This window comes from Ambystoma mexicanum, chromosome 2q (genome assembly GCF_040938575.1).
Source record: "Ambystoma mexicanum isolate Mex_15411 chromosome 2q, UKY_AmexF1_1, whole genome shotgun sequence".
NCBI lineage: Eukaryota > Metazoa > Chordata > Amphibia > Caudata > Ambystomatidae > Ambystoma > Ambystoma mexicanum.
Genome location: NC_090924.1, coordinates 1,074,405,515 through 1,074,430,686, shown reverse-complemented (window position 1 = coordinate 1,074,430,686; position 25,172 = coordinate 1,074,405,515). Strand labels below are relative to the sequence as shown.

The following is a 25,172-nucleotide window of genomic DNA, read 5'->3' as shown; positions in this document are numbered from 1 at the left end:
TTTCTGACTGCCCTCTCTCAATCATCTTTAGGGATGTAGTTGTACCGCTCACCTGACTCCCACGGAGGCGCTGGCCTGGTTCGTGCTGCTGTGACCTCTTCTAAGGTGATGCGCAGGGTTCGGAAGACGGACTGGACCGGGCCCCCAAATCTGGCTTGTCTGGCTCGCAGAAGTATCCTTCTGTAGGCGAAAATAGGGGATTAACTGTCTGCGGGGTAATGCAATCAGCCTCTCACTTTCCCCTCTCACCCTCCTCGAAACCCTTCTGTGATTCCTCGTAGCGTCTGTGATTCCTCTTAGGGTCAGGAAGGACGAGCTCTCCATCCTGCTTCTGATGCATTGGTATCCAGTTACTTCACTAGATTTTCGGATTGGTGAGAACCAAACTTGCTTGGCTTCCAGGTAAGTTTTTTTATAAGAGGTTCCCCTTGTGTCCATGCATTAATGTACTAATGCTAGTGTCTTTTTCCCCATAGGGGCCGGGGTACGGAATGCCGGGGAACAGGCACCGACCCGAGATGAGAGGTGAAATCCTTGTAGAAATCAGGTAAGTCTTTAATGAGCGTTTTTGGTAATGTCTTTTCATTCGCTCATTAACGCTGATGTCTCTTTTTCCCCTTAGGGGCCGGGGTCCGGAAATGCCAGGATGCGGCGCGGACCCGAAATGGAGAGGGAATGAATCAACAGGTAAGTCTTAACATGGAGATTTAGCTTTCCTTATTCCCTTCTCTCTCTCACCTCTTGTTCTGGTCTTTTTCTCCCTAGGCGCTGGGGCGTGACTGCGAATCCGGATGATCGCTGCTGAACATGGAGGCGCCCAGTAAAGGTGAGTGGAATGCGGCGCTGCAGCCATCGACGCGATGAGCTTTTAAATAAAAGTCTTCCTTTTCAGGATTGTCGGCGAGATGTCTCCGGGATGCGGATTTAGCAGGTAAGGACTTTTCCTTCTTCTGTTCTCTTCTTCTCTTCCTTTGCAGGTGATCCAGGATGCTGGCAGGCGTAGCAGAAGTCAGGATGCAGGAGCAGACACGGTGAGCGTCCAGCTGCTAGATGCTGGACAACGTGAAGCACGTGTGGCTGTTCGGGTGGGGTTTAAATAGCATTGGAAGAAGTTCCAGGTATGTATCCTTCCTCCAATCAGGTATGTATCCTTCCCCGACCACGCCTGGATGGTAAATTAGTCCCACAGGTAAAGTAGTTCCTTTCAGGCCTCAAGGAGGCCGGGATCCTGAAGCATGGTCTGCATCAGGTAAGTGCACCCAAGCACATCCATAATGAGCCTGGCGCCTATGGTGCCAGGACTGATGTCTTTTATGAGCCTGGGGCCATAGGCACCAGGACAAAGTCCAAAGGGCCCCTATATGGGGTTGCTGGGTCCTTCCTTGGGGACTGGATGTCCGCTTTCGGGGACGCAGGGCTTGAACCGGCTCCCTGGGAGCGGGCATCATGACAGCAGTATCCATTCAAAATATGCTATGGAACCAGAAAGAGATTGGGATGAAAAAATGAGCTGGGCACCGAGGTCAGCAAATGGGTTCAGGCCTCATTATTAGAGCTTCCAGTTCTGGGGAATTCCCTACCCTTCATTCCTAAACACACCCATGCTATGATGGTTCTCATCCTCCTGGATCTGTCTTCTGGCTTCTACACTGTCAAACATGCCACCCTCTTAAATCGTCTCTGCGATACTCTGGCATCATGGACCAGACACTGGCTTGGTTGACTTCCTTCCTTCCTCTCTATTCGGCCATCACAGGTTCAAATGCCCCTTTTCTCTCCTCTCCCTCAGACTCTACCTGTGGTGTCCCTTGGGGCTCTAGCCTCTCGCTGTGGCTTTTCAACATTTACCTTGTCCCCCTTGCCCACTTCATCACCTCCTTTGCTGCTCATTTCCAGTGTTATGCTGATGACACAGCTTTCCTTTAATCTGCCCTTCTCAACATCCCCTCCTTCCTCTCTCATTCCCGATTGCCTGACTGCTATTAAGACATGGTGCGCTACCAACGAGCTCTGTCTCAACGCCAGTAAGAGCGAGATCCTTCTCATTCGAACTCCTGCCCCTTCCTTACCCCTAATCTCTAGCCACCCTTGGGCCCCCTCACCTCAACAGCCTGTGAGGCACAAAACCTGGGACTCATCTTCGACTCCTCTTTCTCCTTCTCACCTCAGATCACTGACTTTGCCAAGAAGTCCCACTTTCAGCTGTACCTCCTTAAAGGCATTCTCCCTTTCCTCACCTTCTCCCAGAAACTCAATGTCTCCAGAGTTCTGGTTCTCTCCAGGCTAGACTACTGCCACAGCCTCTTCCTCAATCTGCCTCTTTCCTCCCTGTGACGTCTCCAACTAATCCAGAATAGGGCTGCAAGACTTATCCTTGGCCTCAAGCCCAAGGACTGCATCTCTCCAGCCCTTAAATCTCTCCATTGGCTCCCAGTGGTTGCAAGTATCAAACACAAGACCCTCTGCATCATCCACAAGGCTTTCTGTGGCCTAGGATTGTACTATATCCAGCTATCCCTCCCTAAACACCCCCTGCTAGAGCATGTCGGTCTTCTAGCTCAAACTCTCTGCAGATCAAACGTTTCTCCAAGCAGAGAGTGGGCGGTAGATCGCTTTCTTCTGCAGGAGTCTCCCTGTGGAATGGCCTCCCTGCCCCTCTCAGACTTGAGCGTGATCTACTTAAGTTCTGGAAACACCCAAAACTTTCCTCTTCTCCTCCTCCTTCTCTATCCCCTTCCCCTGCTAATTACCCCCTGCTGCTACGACTGGCTGCCTGGTCCCTTTTGCATCCTACAAGGGCCAGGACCTCCCCCTACCACTCTCTTCAGTACCCCATTACCAGCACTTGCCTTTGGGCACCCTTCCCTGACTAGCCTACTGAGTCTGGTCCACCCCTGTTCTTCACACTCTACCCTTACCCCTGTCGCCCTGAGCACTTGCCCTTCATGGGCTCCCCTAGCACTTACCATGCCTAAGCCCTGGGGCTTCCTCCCCCCCAGAACTTATTTACTGCACTTGCACGATCCGAATGTCACAAGGTCTAGTAGGACCATTTCTTGTTGTTTATCCTCCCTTGTCCCCATCCCCTTTTTGTCTTGTGGTGCCTGGAAACACTTTCTGATGCACAGGCACCATACAGATGTCCAATAAATAAACATGTGTAAAAATGGTCAAAGCCAAGATCAACTCAAACATCAATAATTACAATTCTCTTTATATTGTGTTTCACTCTTTTCAACAAAGTTGACTACAAAAAGTCCAAAAACCACACATCAGCTACTAGCAAGTTCTAAGCTTTACAAAACGACAAGCGCTTCCCCCAAACTCAGAAGGCCCTACTGGTCCCCATTTCAGGCAAGTGTCAATCTTAAATTCCTCTTCTGGGGTGCACATGTGCAACACACTATAACATCAAGATCATATAGGGGCTCATTTTCAAAGTCCAAATAAATTGCATGGAAGTGACTGCCTACATTTTCACTTATTTGCAAACAGGTCCCCTAAATGCAAAGTTCTCATTTGCACTCTGAAATGTAAACGGAAGGTGTAAAAAGCAAGCAAAAGTGCCTGTACGTCTGCCTTCTGCACTGCACAGAGGGCATTCAGTAAACACGCCTGCCATTTACACAATGCAGTCAGCATTTAGAATGTATTCCTATGAAATCCACATGCACTTTGGTGATGTGAAAAACAGGCAGAGTGTTCAGGAACACTCAGCACTTATGCCAGCCTGAACATGTCTTTCCATACCCCTCTACAGCAAACAAATTAATAAAACAGTGGTGTGGCGTAAAGTTCATGCATAACATTTTCCTGCATGCCTTTTGCGCATGCACTGTGCCCTATGGCAGGCTCAACATGACCTACACAGAGTTGTTGCACCCCTCTTGTTTCCTAACAAGGCTCCATACTAGTTAAAGAAGACTACACATTGAGCTTCCCTCACCATCAGACTAATACTAGCTTTTAACGTTCAGTTCCTCCCACCAAACCAAGAACATTCTTTGAAAGAAGTTGTTTTTAACTCTGCTAATAAGTAGTTTATCACCACCGGCCAACCACAGTAGCTGGCCAATTTGTGGTTGCTCAGTTGAAACTCAGAAGAATGGATGCTGTGAACTCATGGTATAGAACTCAGACACACAGGTGGTTGGTCTTTTTAAATTCATGATTCATGCCAAACGCACCCATATGTAAGACGGCTTTAAACACTACGGCCCTGGAAGAAAACTGGGCTTAAAAGGATGTCCTGCCTATCATAATATGGTGGGCCCTTTTGTGCTTATCAAAATTCTTTGTAGGATAACCTGCAAATGTAAACTCCATCCATGTTCACATTCAGATTGTAGTTGAAATGTGTGTTTTGCTTTAGAATATTTTTGTGAGCAAAGAACACAGTGCAGGGAGTGTTTGTACATTTATGAATGGATGAGATATGAATGCTTTGCTGTCAAGGCAATTCCTCAGTATAATTTAGACCATGATGGATTACTATTTGAAAGCCATGAACATCTCTTATCACAAAGCTCAGAATAAAAATGCTTAAGGAATAAAGAGTTCCTTATATCTACTGAACAATTGTTTGCAAACACGCTTTACAATGTATTCATCTCGCCTTAGAACAGTATACCTCTCCGAGTCCACTTTTGTTACCTATATAACTGAAATGTATAGCCATTATTGCAATCTCATGCAACTTGCTTTTTCTACATAATTGCTTGTATGTGTCCTTTAACCAATCAAGTCTCAAATGTAACCTACACCGTGGTACCACCAGGTTTGGGCGTATAACAAATGCCAAAATAAAATAAAAAATTCACATTGTACTCCCCAGAGGAAGTACTCCTGTTAGAAAAACTGTGCATTGTTTTCCTTCTCTCCAGAGAATTTTGAAGACCATCATTACTTTTCAATAAGCACCAATCGGTTTAAACTTCATCTTTTGATGACGGAGTTCATGTTCTTGGTTCCTGTTTTCTTGGATCCCTTCCCATCAGATCCTCTTTGGTTCCTTGGCCCTGCGTAACTCCGCAGTGAAACATAAATAAAGGGGTCGGGATAATGGGTAACCTTGGCCTGAGATGGATCTCCACATCTAAACAAACACAGGCATGATGCTAGAAAATTAGGGTTCCGAAGAAAGTGTTCTTTTATTGAACCATCTTTTCCCATTCTTTCCAATGTCAATTCAGGCAGTTGTCTCTCTCTTTAGTCTATGCCTCATCCAATGTGGCCTCTTGTAAAATGAGAAGTACTAACCCATTATCAGTTTCACAGCAAAGAACATCTGTGAAAACCTGGTTTCTCTGTCACCACGTTCTCCCATACATGTCACAGTCACCCATTTCTAACTGCAGTCAGTACAACACTCCCTTTTCTGATGGAAGTGAATTTTAAATGATAAAATAACAAGACATTGGCATTAAATAATGTCTTTGGAGATTTGGGGCAGAGGTGACTCCCCTCTGTGAGGGGTCAGAAATGAGAGGCAGACAAAAAGTTGTAATGTTTTCAACATTAGACATTTTATTAAAATAAAAGGGTTTGGATAAAGTCCTTTCGGTCCCTATCCTAAAGAGAGTTTCCCTGCCTAGAAAATCTAAACTAAAGCAAATTGCCCTTCTGTCCAAAATCTGTCTGAACCTTACTCTAAAAATAAATAACAAAAGGTGCTAGGCAAATGTCTCTGCTTTAAATTCAGCAAAAAGTGTGCAAAAACGAAATATGTAAATCCAACAAAACAATCCGTGTACCCAGGGGATGATTCCCTTCACCGGAACTGTCTCGGGTAGAATATTGCAAATGTTCTGTTCCAACAATGTTGCTTAAGAATAGTAGAGATGCCTCTTTCCTATAACACTTTCTCAAGGATGATGAAAAGTGTCTTTCCCAAGCAATGGTGTTTTAAAAGGATGGCAAACGAGTCTCTTCTGCACAGTAACTCCTTACGAGATGGTCTCCTGCAATACTCTCCTGTCAGGAACCTTTTCACAATGTCTTTTCCTTTCACAAATTCTAGATGGATTACCTGGTGTACTCCCCTGCCAGGAATCCCTCCTCTGGGCTTTGAAGATACCATGGTATACTCTCCTGCCAGGTATTTCCCCCTAAAGGTTCACTGCCTGATGCACTTGCTTCACCAGGTCTTCTTATAACCTTTTATTTATCTTTCAGTTCGCTTTCTCTTTAAGTATACCACAGTTGTACTCCTTCACTGTTTATACTTCATTGACTCCAGGCATTGCTTGTTCTAACTTCCCCCATATTGACTTTTCAAATATGTAGACTTGTTCAAGTTTTGTTTGTTAACTTTGTTATTAGTATGCATTGGCTTGTGGCAACACCTGTTCCAATCATCCCCATATTGATATCTCATATATGAAGACTTATACAGATTTTTCCTTTCAATTTCTTTGTTAGTTTTCAATTGCTTATGACAGCTTTTACTCCAGTTGGCCCCATGTAGACATTTCATGTATGAAGACTTGTGTAAGTGCTATCTTTCTGTATTACTTGTTTGATATTCAGAACATGTTTTCAATTGATGATACGCCTGTTGGTTTGCCCTGGGGCTCCCAATACTTCTAGACAGACTCACCAGTGTTTGCTAGTGTTCCTGACCTGTGGCGTATGACTGCAGCAAAGTCCTTGGTTTGGGAAAGTGTTTTCCGCTCTGCAGACCTTTTTGCAGTTCTCCCATTGGCTTCTCCTTCAACTGCCGGTTGAACTGCTGCTCTCTATGGCGACCGCGTCCCTGACAGCCTCTTCTCTGCTGATGGCTCCCCAGCGGTCCCTCCTCCGGTACCCATTGTGCTGTTCCCGTTCTCGTACCTTTCCGGTAGAAAGCACTTGCCGCCTTCAGCACAGCCTTCACACTGGTGTCTGCATCTGTTCTGCTTCCCGCTTTGCCCACTCTGCATGTCTCGTTTCCTCCTTCCCTTTTAAATTGAAGAGGCACACCATTTTTAAATGTCCTACAGAGCTGATTCCCATCAGAACAACTAGTCTGCACATTTAGATTGGTGTTTCTTTTACTTCACATTAACTCCTCCTCCCTCTTCCACATCCCAGTACTTGAGGTTTTATGGGAGTTGGAGTCCATAGGGTTATCGTGCTTGTAAAAGTTGTCTTGCTTTAGATTTTTGTCTATCTCAAAACCATCAGAAATAGGAGATGTAAATTGAGCATTATATGTAATGGTAGGAACGGATTGACAGTATGCCATCAGTATTTTGGAGGTTAGAGTTTCAGGGGGCAGGGGAAGAATGCTGGGTCTCTTCTAGTGGAGTCATCACTTCCTCCTGATAGATGTCCCCTCCCACATGATCCTCCCTGATATACCACCGCCAGTTTCAGGATCAGGGAGCAGCTGCCGTCTCCTGGCCTTGTGGGAGGAGATCATCACCGGCGAATCAGTGATGACTCTGCAGGATTTATCACATCTACCCCCTTGTCCCACAACAGGACAAGGCACATATTTAATGCTTATTAGATTAACCTGGTGTCCAGTTCTGCGGCCAACCTGTCTATCCACACAGCTATGTCTTGCCCTAGGACATAAGATGCTGTAAGCGGGATGCTGATATTATGAGTCCTCTGCTAGGCAGAGTGATAAGCCACACACTCTGGCTGGATCCAGAAGTGGTTGATCAATTGCCAGAAGATGGGGAAATCGGCAATGATCTACTGCAGCAACGTTCCACTAAATGCTAAGCAAACTCAATTTACAGTTTGAAAATCGAAAAAAATATTGTTTATTAGCAATGACAACAGGAAGGATATCCTTTCCACATTCTTCTACTGTACAGAAACTTCAATGGTGACAATACACAAGGTTTACCTCATTTGAGATAAAAGATTTTTTTATTGAATTAGCTGATATATCAACTTTTCAACAATAATATAATACATTTGATGACATACATTTTTTTATTTTCGAGTACAATTAAACATTTTACATACCTATTTACATATTATTAACCACCTCACAATCGTTCGCATTCACTATTAAAAAACAAAAAAACACAAATAGTCATCCACTAATAAATTCTAATAAAAAGAACAAAATAATGGTACAACATAATTTAAAAGCTCAATTCTCTTCAAAGATATGAACGAATATATCTGTATATTCAATCACAATCTTATTCATTTTGTTTCAATGATGTTAAAAATTCAATTGTGGCTATTCTTATGCTTATTTTTGCTGCTGAAAACAATAGCTTCCAACGATCAGCTGGACACAACATCCCAAGGGACGCAATACCTTCAACTCTCTCTTCCTAAATATCTTCCTTCTCGAGCTCTTCACTCATCCGCTTCCAACTCCCTCAGGGTCAGTCGCTTCTCCAAGCAACAAGTTGGTGGTAGATATCTTTCTTTGGCTGGGGCCTCCCTCTGGAACAGCCTCCCTGCCTCCCTGAAACTTGAGGAGAACCATCTCTGGTTCCGGAAGCACCTCAAAACCTTTCTCTTTGCTACGTTTTTTTCTCCTCCTCTCCCCTGCTGACTTCCTGGTTGAAACCTAACCTCCACTGGTTACTGGTTCCTGGCCACCCTCTGATCTCGGGCCCAGGTCCCCTCCCCAGCCAGTCACACCCCTGAACTGCCCGCCTGGAAACTTAGGGACTGTTTCTGTATCCTTCAGTCCCACTTGTAGCACTTGATGCATATTGTCTGCACTTACCCTTGCCACCTGCTGGCCGCACTTCTACTATTGTGATTTATTCTTTTTCCCATTTACTGCACTGTCCATCACCACCTTCTGTCCCCGCACTCTCCCCTTCCCTTTCCCATGCACTTGTGCAATCTGAATGACACCTGGCCTAGTAGGATCATTGTCCGTCTTCCCCCGGCCCCCCCTACCTTGCCTCGTTGCACCTTGAATCACTTGTTTATAGGCGTGTTATAAATGCCATATCATATCATATCATATCATATCAATGTGACACAATCCATTATCAGTGTTTCCTTGTACTCTACATCATTACAGAATCGACACGTTTGTTTGTGATGGTATTAATCTTCGATTTGCTAACAAATCCCGGGTCGGCCAAATATTCAGTCTGAATCGAAGAATTGGTGATCTGATAATAGATGTGGGTATATATTTAGATATGGTTGCACTGTTCCCATTTTTTTTATCTTAAATGGACTATTACCAAAACCTTTATAGTTCGGGCAGCTTTTTTCTCGTTTCAATTCAGTCTGTTAGATAGATTTTCATTTTATCCCTATCTGGATTTAATATGAGGGTTTCAAAAGAAACATTTGCATTGGCCAAAACTTTATAAACAGTCGCTGTCCATGATTTAGGGAGCATGTGGTTTGAGAGGGAAATGTAATCAGATAAGGTTTTCACTATCGTATTTGATTGATTTCCCATTAAACTTTTTCGACATAAGGCACATCATTCCCACTGATATATCGCATTCAAAGAAACAAGGCCCAGTTTGTGTCGTAATAGAGCTACAGGGATGCACTGAGGCAAGTGCAGCACCTGCCTCCAAAATGTACCTTCCAATCTGCTAAAAACAACTTCTGCAACAATTGATCTTGCATCCATTCCATAAAGCAGAGCTGGAGTCACTTTTTGTTTGTAAAACATGATTGTGTGCTGCAGAGAAAATTGCCCATATCTGTATCAAATAATTTTGGTCTGGGATATGGCTGTTGAAAGTTTGCTTTCTAAATTTGAGAGATGACTTTTATGATGAACCTCCCGATCTTTAATCATCCCCAAATAGGTGTAATCCAACACCACATCAAGACGAACTTTATCAATTGTCGATGCCATTTTCCCGCGTTTGAGATTGCCGGCCGTGCATGCAAGTACCTGGGTCTTCTTTAGGTTGATCACTAACTGGTTCAGTTCAATATATCTGGCTAGACAGTTCAAAGGTTTCTGTAGCCCTATTGGGCAATGATCCACTGGAGCAACGTTCCACTAAATACTAAGCAAACTCAATTTACAGTTTTTAATTCTAAAAAAATATTGTTTATTAGCAATGATAACAGGAAGGATATCCTTTCCACATTCTTCTACTGTAGAGAAACTGCAATGGTCACAATACAGGAGGTTTACCTCATTTGAGATTAGTTATTGAACCCCTCTGCTTTGATACTCTGTTTTTATATGTTCCATAAGACCAACTTATTTATCTTCAAGCCCCTTCTTGTTTTGTGAAGTTGCCACATGGGCCTGGCTGCCATTTCACTGTATGAGGCTGTCCTAAGGCATGGCCGCTGATATTAAGCAGGGTCATGTGACACGCAGAGGTCCAAGCGAGTGGTGGCTATCGGGAGCGAAGTACCACTGCTTTTGTTTTTACTGTTAATAGTGCCACTAATTTTTGTAACCCGTTTCACCACCACAGAACTGTTGAAGCTAATAAAGCATTCCTCTTCATTGTACCAGACCTGTAGCAGCTACAGCTAAACCACAATCTGTTTCACCGTAAATTCACAAAGACTGCCTCCCGAGCCTGGATGACCTCTATCTGGCTTCATCTTAACTATCAGAAGCTGGAGGAGCTCTGCTAACATTAACAGTCTGTTGGTCCGGAAACAACGGTGGTGGTAAATCCACCGCCACCGTTGTTTCCGTACCGACTGATTCAGAGTTCTGCAGGCGGGAGGTGTCACTCTCAGCAGGTCTGACCTGGCGGGAGTTACGCCACCCGTCTGCAGGCGGAAATGGAAACACTGGCTACGTCATAGCCAGAACCAGAGTCCCATTGTCCCCATCCCCATGTGCGAATGGGGATTTACGGAATTCCACCTCCGGAATTACCGGGTCACTGGGGTTGTAATGCCCCGGTGATTCCGGCAATCACACCCATTAACATTTAACATTGGAGTGGGGTGGGTGGAATTCAGGCTCGGACTGGCCCATAGGGCAATAGGCCCATGGCGGAACCAAAAACACAAAATGCTGGTGTGGGCCAGTTTTCTTGGTCAAAGTGGGCCACCTTGTTGGCCAATTTGGGGCAGTTTGATGAGTTAGTTTGCTCTGCGGCTGGTAGTTATGAACAGTGTTGCTGAATACATTGGCATTAAAATGCACAATTCGCATCACACTTTATCAAAACACTCCTCTTTCGTTGCTATTCAAACAGTGTCACAAAAGGAATGAATTGCCGTTTGCAACTGTGGGCCACGTTTTCATAGGTGCTCAAGTCCATTTTACGGCCCAGTCCCACACTTGGGAGGATGCTTAAAGTTGCATGCTGTGAGGGTCAATGACCAACTAATGGTGGTTATATAAATGCTCATTTTCTTTCTCTGTGTTGTCCTCTGTCTTAGCAGTACGGTTCTAAACACAGGTGTGGGGGGTGCAGTGGAGAAAAGGAAAGTATGCTGTCTGCATTGTGCGGGAGGGGGTGTGAGTATGGGGTTGCTCGGTAGTGGGGGCGGCTGGTGCAGGGGCAGAAGGGGGTGGGGCAGGGGAACATAGTTTCACTACTTCTTTTTTTTTTTTTTACACTTCAACCACTGAGGAAAGGGAGGGATAGAATCAAATAGTGATTAAATCAATGTTTTGATTGATCGTAACAAGATGCGGGTGCTTGCGAGCGTTGGCATAACCTTTACAGATCCGTAGGTACGGCAAGAGTTTTTACGTACCAGCCTTTGGGGGCAATGGCGTTTTCTGTCATCGAGCACATTCTGTGCTCATCAAAACTATACAGTAAAGACATTGGCAGCGTTATTCGCTGCTGGTGTTTTCCACGCACACCCTCCCAATTTTGTACTTTTCCATGCATGTGCTGCTGCATTTTATGAACTGCAGCACTGTTGCTGAAAGATTAACGCCATTCATGAAAAAAAACAGAAAGGTAAAAAGCCTCTGCGTCAGACAAACAAAAAAAAAAGAGTCAATGGCCGAAGATGTGTCTGGGCTGCCATCTACTGGTTAGTGAACAACATTACTAGAAAACCTTTTCAGAGACAGGTTGGGAGATTTGGGACCGTTTTACATGACATATTCCACCAGGATACCCAAAAAATGTAGGACACAGCGCGCTACTGTTGCTTTTTATCTAAGTAAAAAATAAAACACAATACATTCTAGTCTTCCAAAATGATCGATGGGATTAAGTTTGAATGGAAATGCGTCCCTTTTATTTCTTAATATGTACAGTAAGAAACACACTCAGTGTTTCAGCTGTTTGACATTTTTTTTGTTTTTTACTAAAATGATTCCTGGTTCTGGTTGTGCTTGCTTGACCAGAAGTAAAGAAGTCAGGCGATGCAATGCAATGCTTTCTCCCTTCGTCTCACGTGTGTCCTTGTGCAAAACTCTTCAGGTATTCCGGACTGAAGCAAAACCGGTTTCCTCCGCGCCCCCATCATTGCAGCAGCAGAAACAGTGCACGTCCTGTGGACAGCTCAGTAGAATGCTCGCTTTGCCCTAACAATAAACCCTGCGAATCTAGGTAGAGCTCGCTGTTAAGGGAAGGTTTTTATTAAATACCAGGACACGTGTACGTATAGGATTTAGGGTACTCGCTTCACAATGCAAAACAAACACAAAGTGTATAATTAAACCTGCCATGGAGTTAGGATTAATACTCATTCAATACTTGCAACAGAAGTCCTAGCTATTGGACTCTAATACGCATTGGATATTGCGAGCATGTTTTGGTCATAAAAGCAGTGATCGAATTGAGCGGGAACGGCCAGGAGTGGTGTTCCACTACTTTTAGTTTTTTCTGTTTACCATGCTTCTACTTTTACACCCATATTCACCATTTTATGTAGAGGAAATTGCCATGCCCTGTGCAAGTGTAAAGTTGTAATAGGAACCTTAGTTACTAGTCACTTAGACTATTGGAATGCCCCGGCCGCAACACTTGCCACATCTTGCACTATGATTCCACCTTCCCTCTCCCCTGCCGAGACCACAGTTCCATTACTTTTTTCGGTACACTTCTACCACTGCATGAAAGAGCACCATCGCATAAAAAGAGTGTGAGAGGCGAGCTACCCAGGTTATCGATCTAGAATTTGTGAAAGGAAAAAACATTGTGAAAAGGTTCCTGACAGGAGAGTATTGCAGGAGACCATCTTGTAAGGAGTTATGTGCAGAAGAGACTCGTTTGCCATCTGTTAAAAACACCATTGCTTGGAAAAGACACTTTTCATCATCCTTGAGAAAGTGTTATGTGAAAGAGACATGTCTACTATTCTTAAAGCAACATTGTTCAATATTCTACCTGAGACAGTTCCAGTGAAGGGAACCATCCCCTGGGTACAATGATTGTTTTGTTGGATTTACATATTTTGTACTGGATGAAAGGAAAAATGCTGAGAGAAGGCACTGATCCTAGAGAAACTGTCATTGTAAGGCCCGTTAACCGAAGGGGGTGTTAGAGTATGCAGCATGCTGTCACCCAGCCTAGATTAGCTGCATGGCACAAAGAAATGAGTATTTACCCACGTGTCATTGCGGCCCGTTTCCTTGGGAGGACCATGGGGATTGAGGTTTTCTGACATATCCATCCTATATGATTTGCATGTCATGAACACATGAGGATTTACACAAGTGCCACTGTGGCCTGTTCCCCGGGAGTGTGGCCCTCCGACACCTCCAGCCTAGATGAGCTGCATGTCATGAACACATGAGGATTTACACAAGTGCCACTGTGGCCTGTTCCCCGGGAGTGTGGCCCTCCGACACCTCCAGCCTAGATGAGCTGCATGTCATGAACACATGAGGATTTACACAAGTGCCACTGTGGCTTGTTCCCCGCGACTGTGGTCATGTGACACATCTAGCCTAGATGAGCTGCATGTCATGAACACATGAGGATTTACACAAGTGCCACTGTGGCCTGTTCCCCGGGAGTGTGGCCCTCCGACACATCCAGCCTAGATGAGCTGCATGTCATGAACACATGAAGATTTACACAAGTGCCATTCTAGTATGTTTCCTAGGGAGGTCCTCATAGAATGTGGTCTTCTGGTACATGTGCTGCATGCCATGAACACGTGAGGTGTTACCCCTGTGTCACTCTGGCCACATGATCTCTACCTTGGTTCTAGTATAACTAAGTCAGGGAAGCATCATTTCACAAGAGGTATGCCGCTTGGTTTGTTTCTCCTCCCCAGACTAAGCTAGTCATTTAAGAAATTGCCTCTGCATTCTTTGGCCAGTTTAAGGTTTTAGTTAGTAAATCGGGAAACAAATTCATACCACATCACTACTGTGTAAGCCAGGAATATCATATGGTGGGGAAAACTATCCTGCAACAGGGTGGATCCCCAAGCGGAGAACTGGGGCACGAGCACACAAAGCAGGTGGGTCTGAGAGAAGGATAATTGCCATTCTGTGAAACCTTACTTTCAGGTCTTACTGCAGTGTAACTGTAAAATAACAAAAAGAAGATACCTGTCAGCATTCAAAGATAACACAACCCCTTATATCAGTAGGTTTACTGTTACTCTTTTTTCTTTGTTGATTTCACAGGCACTAACGTTTTTACTATGAAACATAGGTGTTAACAGCTTAACATAATCAACTCGTGTTACATATTTCACATGAAACAACAAGAGTAATTCCCAAAATTGTGTGCACGTGTTTGCCACTGTCCTATGATTTTACAAGTTTCAGCAAATACTACTTTTGAGTGTGGGGTTAGACTGAGTTATGTATTCATGGACAACAATGTTTTTAGAGAGAGCGCTTTAGTGTCTTTTCTGACTAAAAATTGCAGTCCCTCGAATACGACTTTCAGAATTCAGCCGTGCTGCCAGTCTACCGCTGGAACGTCCTTGTGGAGAGCTCATGGGTTAAGCACTCACCGGCAGCTTACACCTCACTAAGCTGGCATTGCTGGTTCAGCCCCTCCCCTTTCGAGGTTAATAAATTGAGGGCCATTAAATTGGGTGAGAAAAGAAGGTTTCTATGTTGCTTCCTCGAGAAAATGTGTTGGAGGTCCATTTGCTCGATTTATGTTTTACACATTTCACCTAAAGAAAAGCGGGTGTAGACCCCCCACCTTAAAAAAAATCGAATCCTAACCCGCATCTAAATTTGAAGCAAAATGTGTAAGAAAAGTAAACTCAAACAAATGGCCCTCGAACAAATGTGCCTGTGAACAAATGGGCTAGTACCCAAAAGAAGGTGCAGTGCTTAGAAGCAAGAATAGTATGGCATAAAGTGCTTTGTTACAACCTGATCTTTTACCTTAATTAATACATCAGGGAACTATATCAAGGGACTAGTATTAAGTGGCCGGAATACGACATAATAGTCCTTAGTTTTGGAATATGGTCTGTTATAAATGATTTGACCATTGAGTGAAATGAACGTATATGGACTCTTTATAAATGCTTTACAAACATGTCTACGGCATACAGCTGGTAGTCACGTGTGCAGTCCTAAATGATTGTATTATTTTATAGCATCTTTAAAATCAAAATATATATGGGAATCATTCTAGTGAACAGTAATTCTTGTACGAAAGCTATGTGGGTTATTCTGCACACCTCCGACTTAGAGCCATGTGTATGTCCTCAAGCTTAGTGGTACACATCCCGGAAGACACAGGAACGTGGTGATCCTTTCTAATATAAAATATATCTTAAGATCATTTCTACGTTAAAGAATTTAAGAGCCACTCTTCAGGTACCAATAGATCTGAAACGTGCTGGTGCATTTGGGTACAGTATTTGGCCCAATGCCTACCTAAGACAGTGGATGATGGGCCCAGGGAAAGTATGGGCAGGCCCCCGTGGTCACTCTTTACTGGTTCAGATCACATGGCAGGGGACAGTCACACACCCTTATTCAAGGGACTTGCATACCCATCTAGGAGAGCCGGATCTTCTCTCCAAGCAGGTGCAAAATGCAGGAACATTGCTTTGACGCAAGTCAATTTCATTCATACGCTGGCAGTAACCGCACTCCTGATATGGTTATAATCCTACCGTGCTTGATGCAGTATCGCAAGTTTGCGATCTTTCGACAGCCGTTTTCTCAACCTGTGACATCTGGAACCTATGCTTAATACAATGCTGAAAATGACACATATTTCTCTTCATGTGACCTGAAGTTACCAATTCAGTGGGCCTTATTACAAGTGTGACGGCCACGGAATGAACGGTGCCGGTAAGGGACCGGCAGCGTTCATTCCGGGCCGCCACATTATTAGGTCTGCAGCGGGACCCGCTCTGCGCACCTGGCCAGACCAGACGTGCAAAGCGGGACCCGCTTGCAGTCCAGGATGCTACAGGATGCTAACAACGGGCTCGTCATTATCGGGTCCCTTGTCAGCATCCTTCGCATTCCCATTCCCATTGAGCCCTATGGGAGCTCAAGTGGGAATGGGGATCTACCGGGTCCGGATCCCCAGAATGGGAATTACTGGACACGTCAAAGTCAGCATGGCCCGGTAATTCCCTATTTCTGGGACCCCGGACACGGTACCCAGTTTGGGGGTAGCCATGCCGCTAAACACAGCATGGCTACCTCCAAACTCGTAATGAGGCCCAATGTTGCAAACTCCACATATTTCTCTTCATGTGATCTAAAGTTACCAATTCATTGGGCCTCATTACGAGGCTGGCGGTAGCCGTGCTTGTAATACAGGCACGGCTGCCACTGGTGTTGTATTTTTTCCGGCGGCCAGAAATGAGCAATTACCGGGTCATTATGGCCTTGCCGGACCTGGTATTTGGCCATTCCTGGGTGCCATTAAACATTCTTCCCCATTCCCATTGAGCCCAACAGGGCACCTTTATGAACGGTGCCGGTGCATCTGACATGCTGTGCTTGCGGGTGCCCCTCTGCCCGCCAGGTCCAACCTGACAGGCAGAAAGGTAGCCACGAGCACAACTCGTAGTTTGCCTAAGGTACCGTCAAGCTTACCAGTACCATAGTTCCCGGACCGGCAAACATATAATGAGGCCCATTGTCTACTAATAAAGTGTTTCAACACCAAGAATACAATGTTGCAAATACACAAGAAGCTCAATTTCTATTCATTCAGGAAGTTTTAACCTACCAAAAAGGTGTCTAGCCTGCAAATCACACACGGGGAGGAAAAAGAGATGAGCCCTGCACAGAAAAGTGCTAGGAAGTGGCAGGGAGAGAGGACTGGAACAAAGATGGCAGACATCCCTAAGTGTAAGGCTAGGTCCTGCCTCAGTCCAAAAGTGCAGCAAAGTGACCTCAGAAGCAGCAGTCAATCTCAACCCTGCACCGAATCCAACCCAGGAAAAACACTATAAAACCCAGTCAGCAGTCAGCATTGGAGGAGAAGATGACTAATGTTTTCAAGTGGCTGGAGCTTTGAGAGAGTTGGCGAAAGCAGAAGCTGGACATATGGAGGAGGTTGGAGATCTGTCAGGAGAAGGTGGTATCAAGAGGAGAAGGTGGTAGACAGAGGAAGATCGGAAGACCAAGAAGACAGGAAGAAACGGTAACATTTGGTGGTGAAAATAGTACAGAGACAGTGGAAGTAGAAACATCAGGTGGTGAAAGTAGTACAAAGGAGGTGGGAGTAGCAACATCAGTAGTTGAGGGTAGCAGTGTGAAGGTGTTAGCATCATGTGTTGAAGATGGTACAGAGGAGGTAGTAACATCAGGTGGTGAAGGTGGTACAGAGGCGGCAATAACAGCAGGACTTAGTGGTGGTACAGACCTACAGGATGGAGTTGCATTAGGAGGTGAAGGTGGTACCGACATGGAGGAAGTGGTAAACCCAGGAAGTGAAGGTGATATAGTCAGAGATGCAGTGATTACATCAGGAGGCAAAGGTGATACAGCAGAGGAAGAAGTTATAACAAGAGGGCACAGTGGTAGAGAGGAGGTGGTAACAGAAGGGGAACACAGTATAAAGGTGGAGGAAGGACCAACAGGCGGTGAAAGCTAGACTGAAGTGAAGGAGGAACCTTATGGTTAGAGCAGGCAGGTTCCAACAGTGCCAGCGGACTAGACCCAAGGGTTCTCCCAGAAGCTGCTCCCTCCAGGGGACTTGCCCTATGGGGCACCAAAATCAAAACATTCCCTAAATGTTCTAAGAATGGAGTAGGAACAATAATTGACACCCTCCTAGAATATTAAGGGGAAATGATTAAAATATATCCAGCATTTTTCGAATACTCTTCGTACTTCAGTTTAAGAAACATTTTAAAACGTGGCTGCAATATGACCCTGGGATAGCAGGACCCGGAGGCAGAGGAAGAATGAGTGTCGGCCAAGGGTGATCTATTATGATCAGAGTTGTCGGAGGGGGGGTAGCAAAAGGGCCATGGCTCAGCCAGGCCTAAATGAACGCACACCCATCCCTCGACACAGTTTACTCCTAGGGACTCCAAGTGGCCCGCCTGGAGGGGCTTCATTGCTGAGTTAGCTTCGAGGTGAGGAACCACAGAAGACCTGCAGCTAATCAATTACCTGAAGAATGGGTCATGAACCCGTAGAGCTGCCAATTCCCAGGAGAATGTGAGCGGTGACCGAACCTACCTGTAAACGGGAAGGACTTGGAAGGAGTGCGTAGGATGTATGAGAGGCTGGGAGCTTCTGAAAGCCCGGGATACGTGGAAGGACATTGTGAGGGCCTGCAGGAGGTGGAGTGTCCAAGAGAAGCCCAGGAACACCATCTTGGCTTGTTTCCTTTGGAGACGCTCCTCTCTCTATTTAAGTGGCCCCTTTTTTAATCATTGTCCGCAAATAAAGTCTTGAACTTGAGTCCATGATCTTTGCATCCTGGTAGTCCAGTAACCGTACTTGGAAATATTGTGATGCTGGATTAAAAATGCATTTAGGATGTGGAGGGAAACAATGTACCAATTTTAACTTGAGTAGGTTTGCTTCTAGTCCCGTGCACAAAATGAATGAAAATAATCACTGCAAGACTAATTGAAAGTGAGAGAGAGTGAGAATCTGGGAGAGGGAGGGGAAGGGAGAGAGAGAGATTGAGACACACAGAGAAAGAGAGAGAGAGGGAGAGAGAGAGAGGGAGAGGGAGAGAGAGAGAGAGAGAGAGGGGGAGAGAGAGAGGGGGGGGAGAGGAAGAGAGAGAGAGAGAGAGAGAGAGAGAGAGAGAGAGAGAGAGAGAGAGGGGGGGAGAGAGAGGGAGAGGGAGAGAGAGAGAGAGAGGGAGAGGGAAAGGGAGAGGGAGAGAGAGAGAGAGAGAGAGAGAAAGAGGGATCTTGTGAATGTGCATTTGTCAGCATGTGCACTGTGTGCCTGGGATGACAGTCATGTCTACCCCTTTAAAGCTGAAGTAGTTCAATAGAAGACTGGTAACATTTCGGTGCATCAACATATTTTTTTCAAATGTGTACCCTTACTGCCAGGGCAATCTACTGCCAGTGAAACTGACTTACCAGGCTTGAAATGTGGCAAAGAATGGACTCCAGGCCAGGTGTCTTCATTGGGGGTTCCAAGAATCTACAAACAGAAGGAATTGGAAAAAGGTCACTAATGGTTACTTTTTAATGATTTAACAGGACAATGCAAAGGGCCGAGAAAATTAAAGCAGATGAAGTAAATTCATCAAGCGCAGGTGAGGAAACACATGACAGCTAATTAATGTCCTTGGAAGAGCTGAAAACATTGGCACATGTAATGTTCTTTACATCAATGGCCATCTGTAAACAGTAGAGGGCGTTAATATATCTCACGCAAAGGTCCACCACCTTCCAAAACCCGTTTGCATGATGGTGGGCTGAGAAAAAATCATCACCTTATTGTTCACGTATAAACGATCACTCTATAGTATGGATACATGTATTTTGTCAATTCCTTTATTGTGTAAGAGAATGCTGCAATATATAGGTAGGTAATATTTGCTGAGTGCAGAATTGCATGAATCATAACAAGTCTTTGCTATTAAAATGCCAGAATAATTCTGCACCCGCAATTTCATAAACTTCCGTAAATTACTTTCCCCAAACAGTGCCTGCTGATTGTGTGTACTCTGCCAGGGATGCATGCAATGAAAGCAAACGCCCACCCTCACTTAGTTTGGAGGGCTCATGCTTTTATGTAGGGGAGACATATCCAATCCCTGCTGATTCTCCGGAAAGTTCTTTTCACTGGCCACCAGCCCACAACACCCTTTTGCACGATCTTTGAGGAAACTGACACAATGTGTATTAGGCCACAAGTCACGCGAGACTTCTTTTACCGTCATTCGTGACTGGATGTGTAATGGTGTAATGTCACCCTCCACCGCAAGGCCAGATAGTGAATGCAGAAAAACCTGGAGTGCATTCACACAGGCATGGGTGGCACCGTTTGTGCAAAATTTGAACCCTCCAAATTTAGCGCTGTTCTAGTCCCACAATGTTTAGAACTCCCCTGGAGGGTTACCGATGGGATTTCAAGTTCAGCCAGTGCTGAGATATTAGGGCCCTGAGAGGGAGGGGGGCAACTACCATCCGCCAGAGGTCGCTGTAACATGCCCAACAGGCATGCTGGGGCTAGGCAGCCCATGCATGACACTGGAGCATCCTAAACCTTTTTCTATTTCCATCACTATTGGGCTGAACATAGAAAACATGTTAATCTTTCTTGGGGTTCTCTGAGCAGCGCTTTGGCATACATAACACATTTCTATTATAATAATTATGCAGTATTATTTCAGAGAACAGTTGTTCAGGTGAGCAAGAATGAGAGAACAACAGGGAGAACTTAGAAAACTGTCAATAAACCACTGGGAGGGATCGGCCTAGTGCCAGGGGAGTAAAATGTGTCTGCAAGGGCAGGTGGGAGTGAGTCAGGAAGACCTAAGTGGTGACCAGTGAAAAAGCACCCATCACCCTGTACGTGTATACTAGTGAAAAGAAAAGAGGCTACTTGGCAGTGGTGTGTGGGGTATTCATATTGTGACAAGGACCAGGGATCGGGTAACCAATTGAAATGATGCCAACAGCCTTTGCGGATGCAAGAAGATGGGGTCAAAGGAATTGCACTGTGTATAAAGCAACGTTAATGGAAAGATCCGATTTTATACACTTTATACAGCAATTTGTGTTAGAGTCCACCTGCTTCCAACCACCAAAACAAACGTTATTATCATCATCAGGTAGTTAGGTTCCCATTACTGGTGTTGCAATACTTTCCTGGGAATAACTGCATGCGGTAATTATCCTTACCACCAAAAGGAAATGATCTCAATGCGAGAATTCCGTGGGTACTCAAGTTTGTCATGCAGATGTTCAGAAATGTTTTATTATAATTTTTTTACAACTATTTCCACCCTTATTTTCATGGTGGAAAGAGATCCATCACAGCAGCAGATCATACCATTACTGTTTTATTAGCATATGGACCTATTCTCAGACAGTTAGAATGTTCAGAGTGCAGTCTACAACTAGTATGGCTGGTATTGACTGCATTCTGAACATTCTCACTTCAAAAGCAGACAGGGAAGGACTAATTCAATTTGCAGGCAAGATGTCTTTCAACAAGACACTTCCTCCATAGGAGAACCTTTTTCCACAGCAACATCCTATTTAGCACACCCACGAGAAAGCTAAACGATGGGAAATTGCACTTCCTTATAGGGAAACAGTTTACTTTTATATAACCCCTAATGCATGCTCATGCTGGACCGGCTACAGTTTAACCGAGTTTGCAAATTGTCAGGCTCCGCTAAATCCGGACTGTCGGAAGGGGCTGCATAGCAGCATAATGTGGTAGCGTTGTGGCTTGACAGTTTCAGACGCTGACACTGAGCAAGGATGCAAGGGGCTGCTTTCCCCGCCCATCCGGGGAGCAGAGGAGCTGAGCAGAGATGTCAGAAGAGGCAGTAAAGTTGTATTACCGGAGTCCTCTGAGTATTCCGAGGGCAGTGAGAGCAGGGCCCGGGCAGGCTTTTTGCAAAGCCTGGCTCCATCCTGGCATGTTCCCGGGGCATCGTTAAATCCCGGCTTCTCCCTTTTAGCTGTGTGGTAGTCCAACCTCAGTACTCAGGTCCTCTGCTTTTCTACTCCAAAGTTTATTGCACTGCGACTGTTGGGCTATTTTCACCCATTGAGCTGTGTATAAGGGGGTGTATACAGGTATGTGGGCAACTATACAGGCAGGGGCCCTCCATTCTTTAGGTCATCTACAGTTGTAGAGTGACCTGTTGTGGTCCATTGTGGATGACTAGTGGGAGCCCGTCTGTCAAGTAACTGCCGGGGGGAAGTATTTTCTTAAGCCCAAAGCATTAGTTCCAAGAGCATGAGGGAACCACCAGAAGCCTCCCGTTACTTCCTACGAGTGCCATAGACCCTGATGTAGAGCAAGAGGCTCTGGTGGATGAGATATCCGATATATTTTTGATAAATAATTTCTCTCAATATGTAGCACCTGGTGTGGAGGTAGAGGGTCCAGTGAATGATATGGAGAAGGAGCTAATATGAGTGACAGTACAGCTTAAATGCCTTTACCAGCGATGCAACTAGTTGATGAGAAGTGTGATTGTGTCAAGGATGGTGTGCCAGTGGCTGGTTACAATCGACCTCTAGAAGAGGTAGAGAACACGTTCATAGTGTTGCGGCACAGCCTGGAGAATGAGGCGGAGAAGGAATCATGTAGTCCTGACTTAGAGCACCTTTCTGCAACACCAGAGTTATTTGCAAATTCCACGGTGCAGACTTCTGAGGGTAGTATAGATACAGTGAAAGAAAGGGGTATCTCAAGGACGAAAAGGGAACCTAATTCAAGTTGAAAATATGGATGGCTAAAATGATATTACATTACTCTGCAGAAGGTGGAGCAATGAGAAATACATCTGATTTAGCTATGAATTTGACACTTCAAACATTGATGAGGTTGTATGATGCATTACATGGAGAAGTGAGATAGATGTCCATGTTTATAAGGGATATTAAAAATATGTTAAAAGTAAATAGAAGTGCTACAGTGGATAGCTTTGTGGATAACCCAGAGCGTGAGGTACATGCGGTATAAGATGGACAAACATCGAATTCAGTACATATAATTTCCAATCAACTGTGAGTAAAATATATGATACAGGTCCGAACCTATCATCTTTTTTCCGTTATCTACAGCAGATAACGAACAGCAGGATATTGAGCAAATTCCTGACTCTGACCCCTTGCCGGATTCCACAATATTGGAGCTTTCGGACAATGATGTGGAAGAAGGAAGGAACACTAGCGGTAAGGGGAAAATGGTATGAAATTTAAGAGTAAATGTCCCAGGATGAACCCTAATAAAAGTAGTGAAAAAAAACAGGTTGGAAAGAGAGCCGAAAGAATGAGGCATTCAAAGAAAACGTTTTAAAAAATCGAAATCCTGAGAATGCTGAGTTAATGGAAACTCTGGGCAAGTACAGAGGGTTGGTGGAGGATGTTGTGGGTACCACAATGAAGGAAAATCAAAATGTAAAAAATAAGAAGATTAAGAAGATAGCAAACGAGCCCTCAAATTCAATGAGCATAACACCATATTTAATAAAGCAACCAGTAGCCACCCAATAGGCTGGCATTTCTCAGGAGATGGAATCCCAGATAGAGAACGATGAAGTGGGAGATATGGAGGTGGTAGCTGATGACCTGGATGACCCAGTTATGGGTAAAAAGGGTGGAATACAGCATGAAGGAGGGATGAGAAATAAAGAATCTCCAGAGTTAACTACAGAGAGAGTGGCATTAGGATGGCAGCCAGGTATGCTTAAAGGGCCATTACATTTGAGACAATCTCATGGTGGAGAGTTGTTGGTAGATGATTTAGATGACCCAAGGGAAGACGAAAGGGGTGGAGTACAGCAAGAGGGACGTCTTACCAATAAAGAATCTGCAGTAATATCCACAGAGAGGGTGGGAATAAGATGACATCCCGGTGTGTTGAAAGGGACTATGCCCTGGCCACAATCCTATGATGGGGCTGTTTCATCTGGGATGTTATGTAGAAATACCTATATCAATGGCGATAGTAAGGAAAATTGTCAATTGGGACACAAATAACAAAAGAAGGGTACGGTGATGGAATCAGTAGAAATAGTAGAGAACCGATTGATATTAAGTGCACTTTTTAAACATAAGGAGAAGTTAATACTGAATAGATATGCAGTGGTAGACTTATTCATGGACATTGTTCCCTTGCAATTGATCTGCTCTGCTGAAATTGAGCAAGTGGAGTTTATCTCTGATGAGCGTTTGTACAGGGTGGTATTATATATTAATAGCAGGTTGATATATGAAATTATGCTTAAGGAGGAGAATTCCTGCTTGAGTTTGGGTTATGATATTGTCCCATATAAAAAGTCTATACTACAGTCATTGGTTAGTACACATGATAAGTTGAATGATGTTGATGGGAAGGAAGGAAGATCTGATATTTAAATGCATGTTAAACAAAAATGGGAGCAGATCAGTATATGTGGCCAATGACAAGAGTAAGATGCAGATTGAGGAAGCGGTCTGGTCATGGCTGGCCTCGGCTCTAATAGGCTTGCGTATGGGGCCAACAAATGTTCCCTTTAACTGCTTTAGTAAAGACATAAGGATGATATCATGGAACAGTAGGGAATATAATAATTGTATGAATCCTACGGGTGATGCCCCTACTATCCCATCATATGACATCTTCGGTCAACAGGAAGTATGGTTGACGGAGTGTCCCAGGTTGGATGGATACTGCGTGTTTTTAAATTAGGCAATAAAGGGGGCACTTGGGCATCCTAGTGGGGGATTATTGATTGGGGTCTGTATATCTCTGTTTCCTGCTATCAAAAGGATTCCGGTTGATTTGAAAGATGTGATGGCAGTTCAATTGTCATTGCCAAATGATAAGGGGTGCATATTTAGAGATTTGATGGTGATCAATGTATATTGGAATGCAAATAGCACAGAGGAGGAGGATTGACTAAATAAGGTTAATAACCTCCTATCAGATTGGTAAACTCTGGGTGGTCAAATGGGGTTGTGATAATGGGGGATTTGAATTGCTCTATAGACGATGAAGGCTGTTATTCTGAGAGAGGGGCACCAACGCCTGGAATGGGTGCATCAAGGGAACATGGTTGTTGATGATGGAAGTTATGGATAGCTGGTCTTTACATCAAGGGGTAGAGGTAGAAGTAAATCAGTGATTGATTATAGATTTGTATCTGAGTACCTACTAACTTTTGTGAAGAGGATGGGGATCAATAATTGTTTTTTGAGAGATTAGGCAATATGTATTTTTTTCAATAAAAGGAGAA

At 44.5% G+C, this 25,172-nt stretch overlaps 1 protein-coding gene across 5 annotated transcripts in view; it reads right to left on the bottom strand.

The window, feature by feature from the left end:
* The window catches only part of CDK14 (cyclin dependent kinase 14), a 2,372,392-nt gene that overhangs the window by 513,437 nt on the left and 1,833,783 nt on the right, over positions 1-25,172 (bottom strand). For all 5 annotated transcript variants that reach the window (XM_069648415.1, XM_069648417.1, XM_069648419.1 and 2 more), the window contains one exon: positions 19,339-19,402. In XM_069648415.1, coding sequence (XP_069504516.1) covers positions 19,339-19,402 — 64 coding nt within the window. The remainder of the gene's footprint in view (positions 1-19,338; positions 19,403-25,172) is intronic.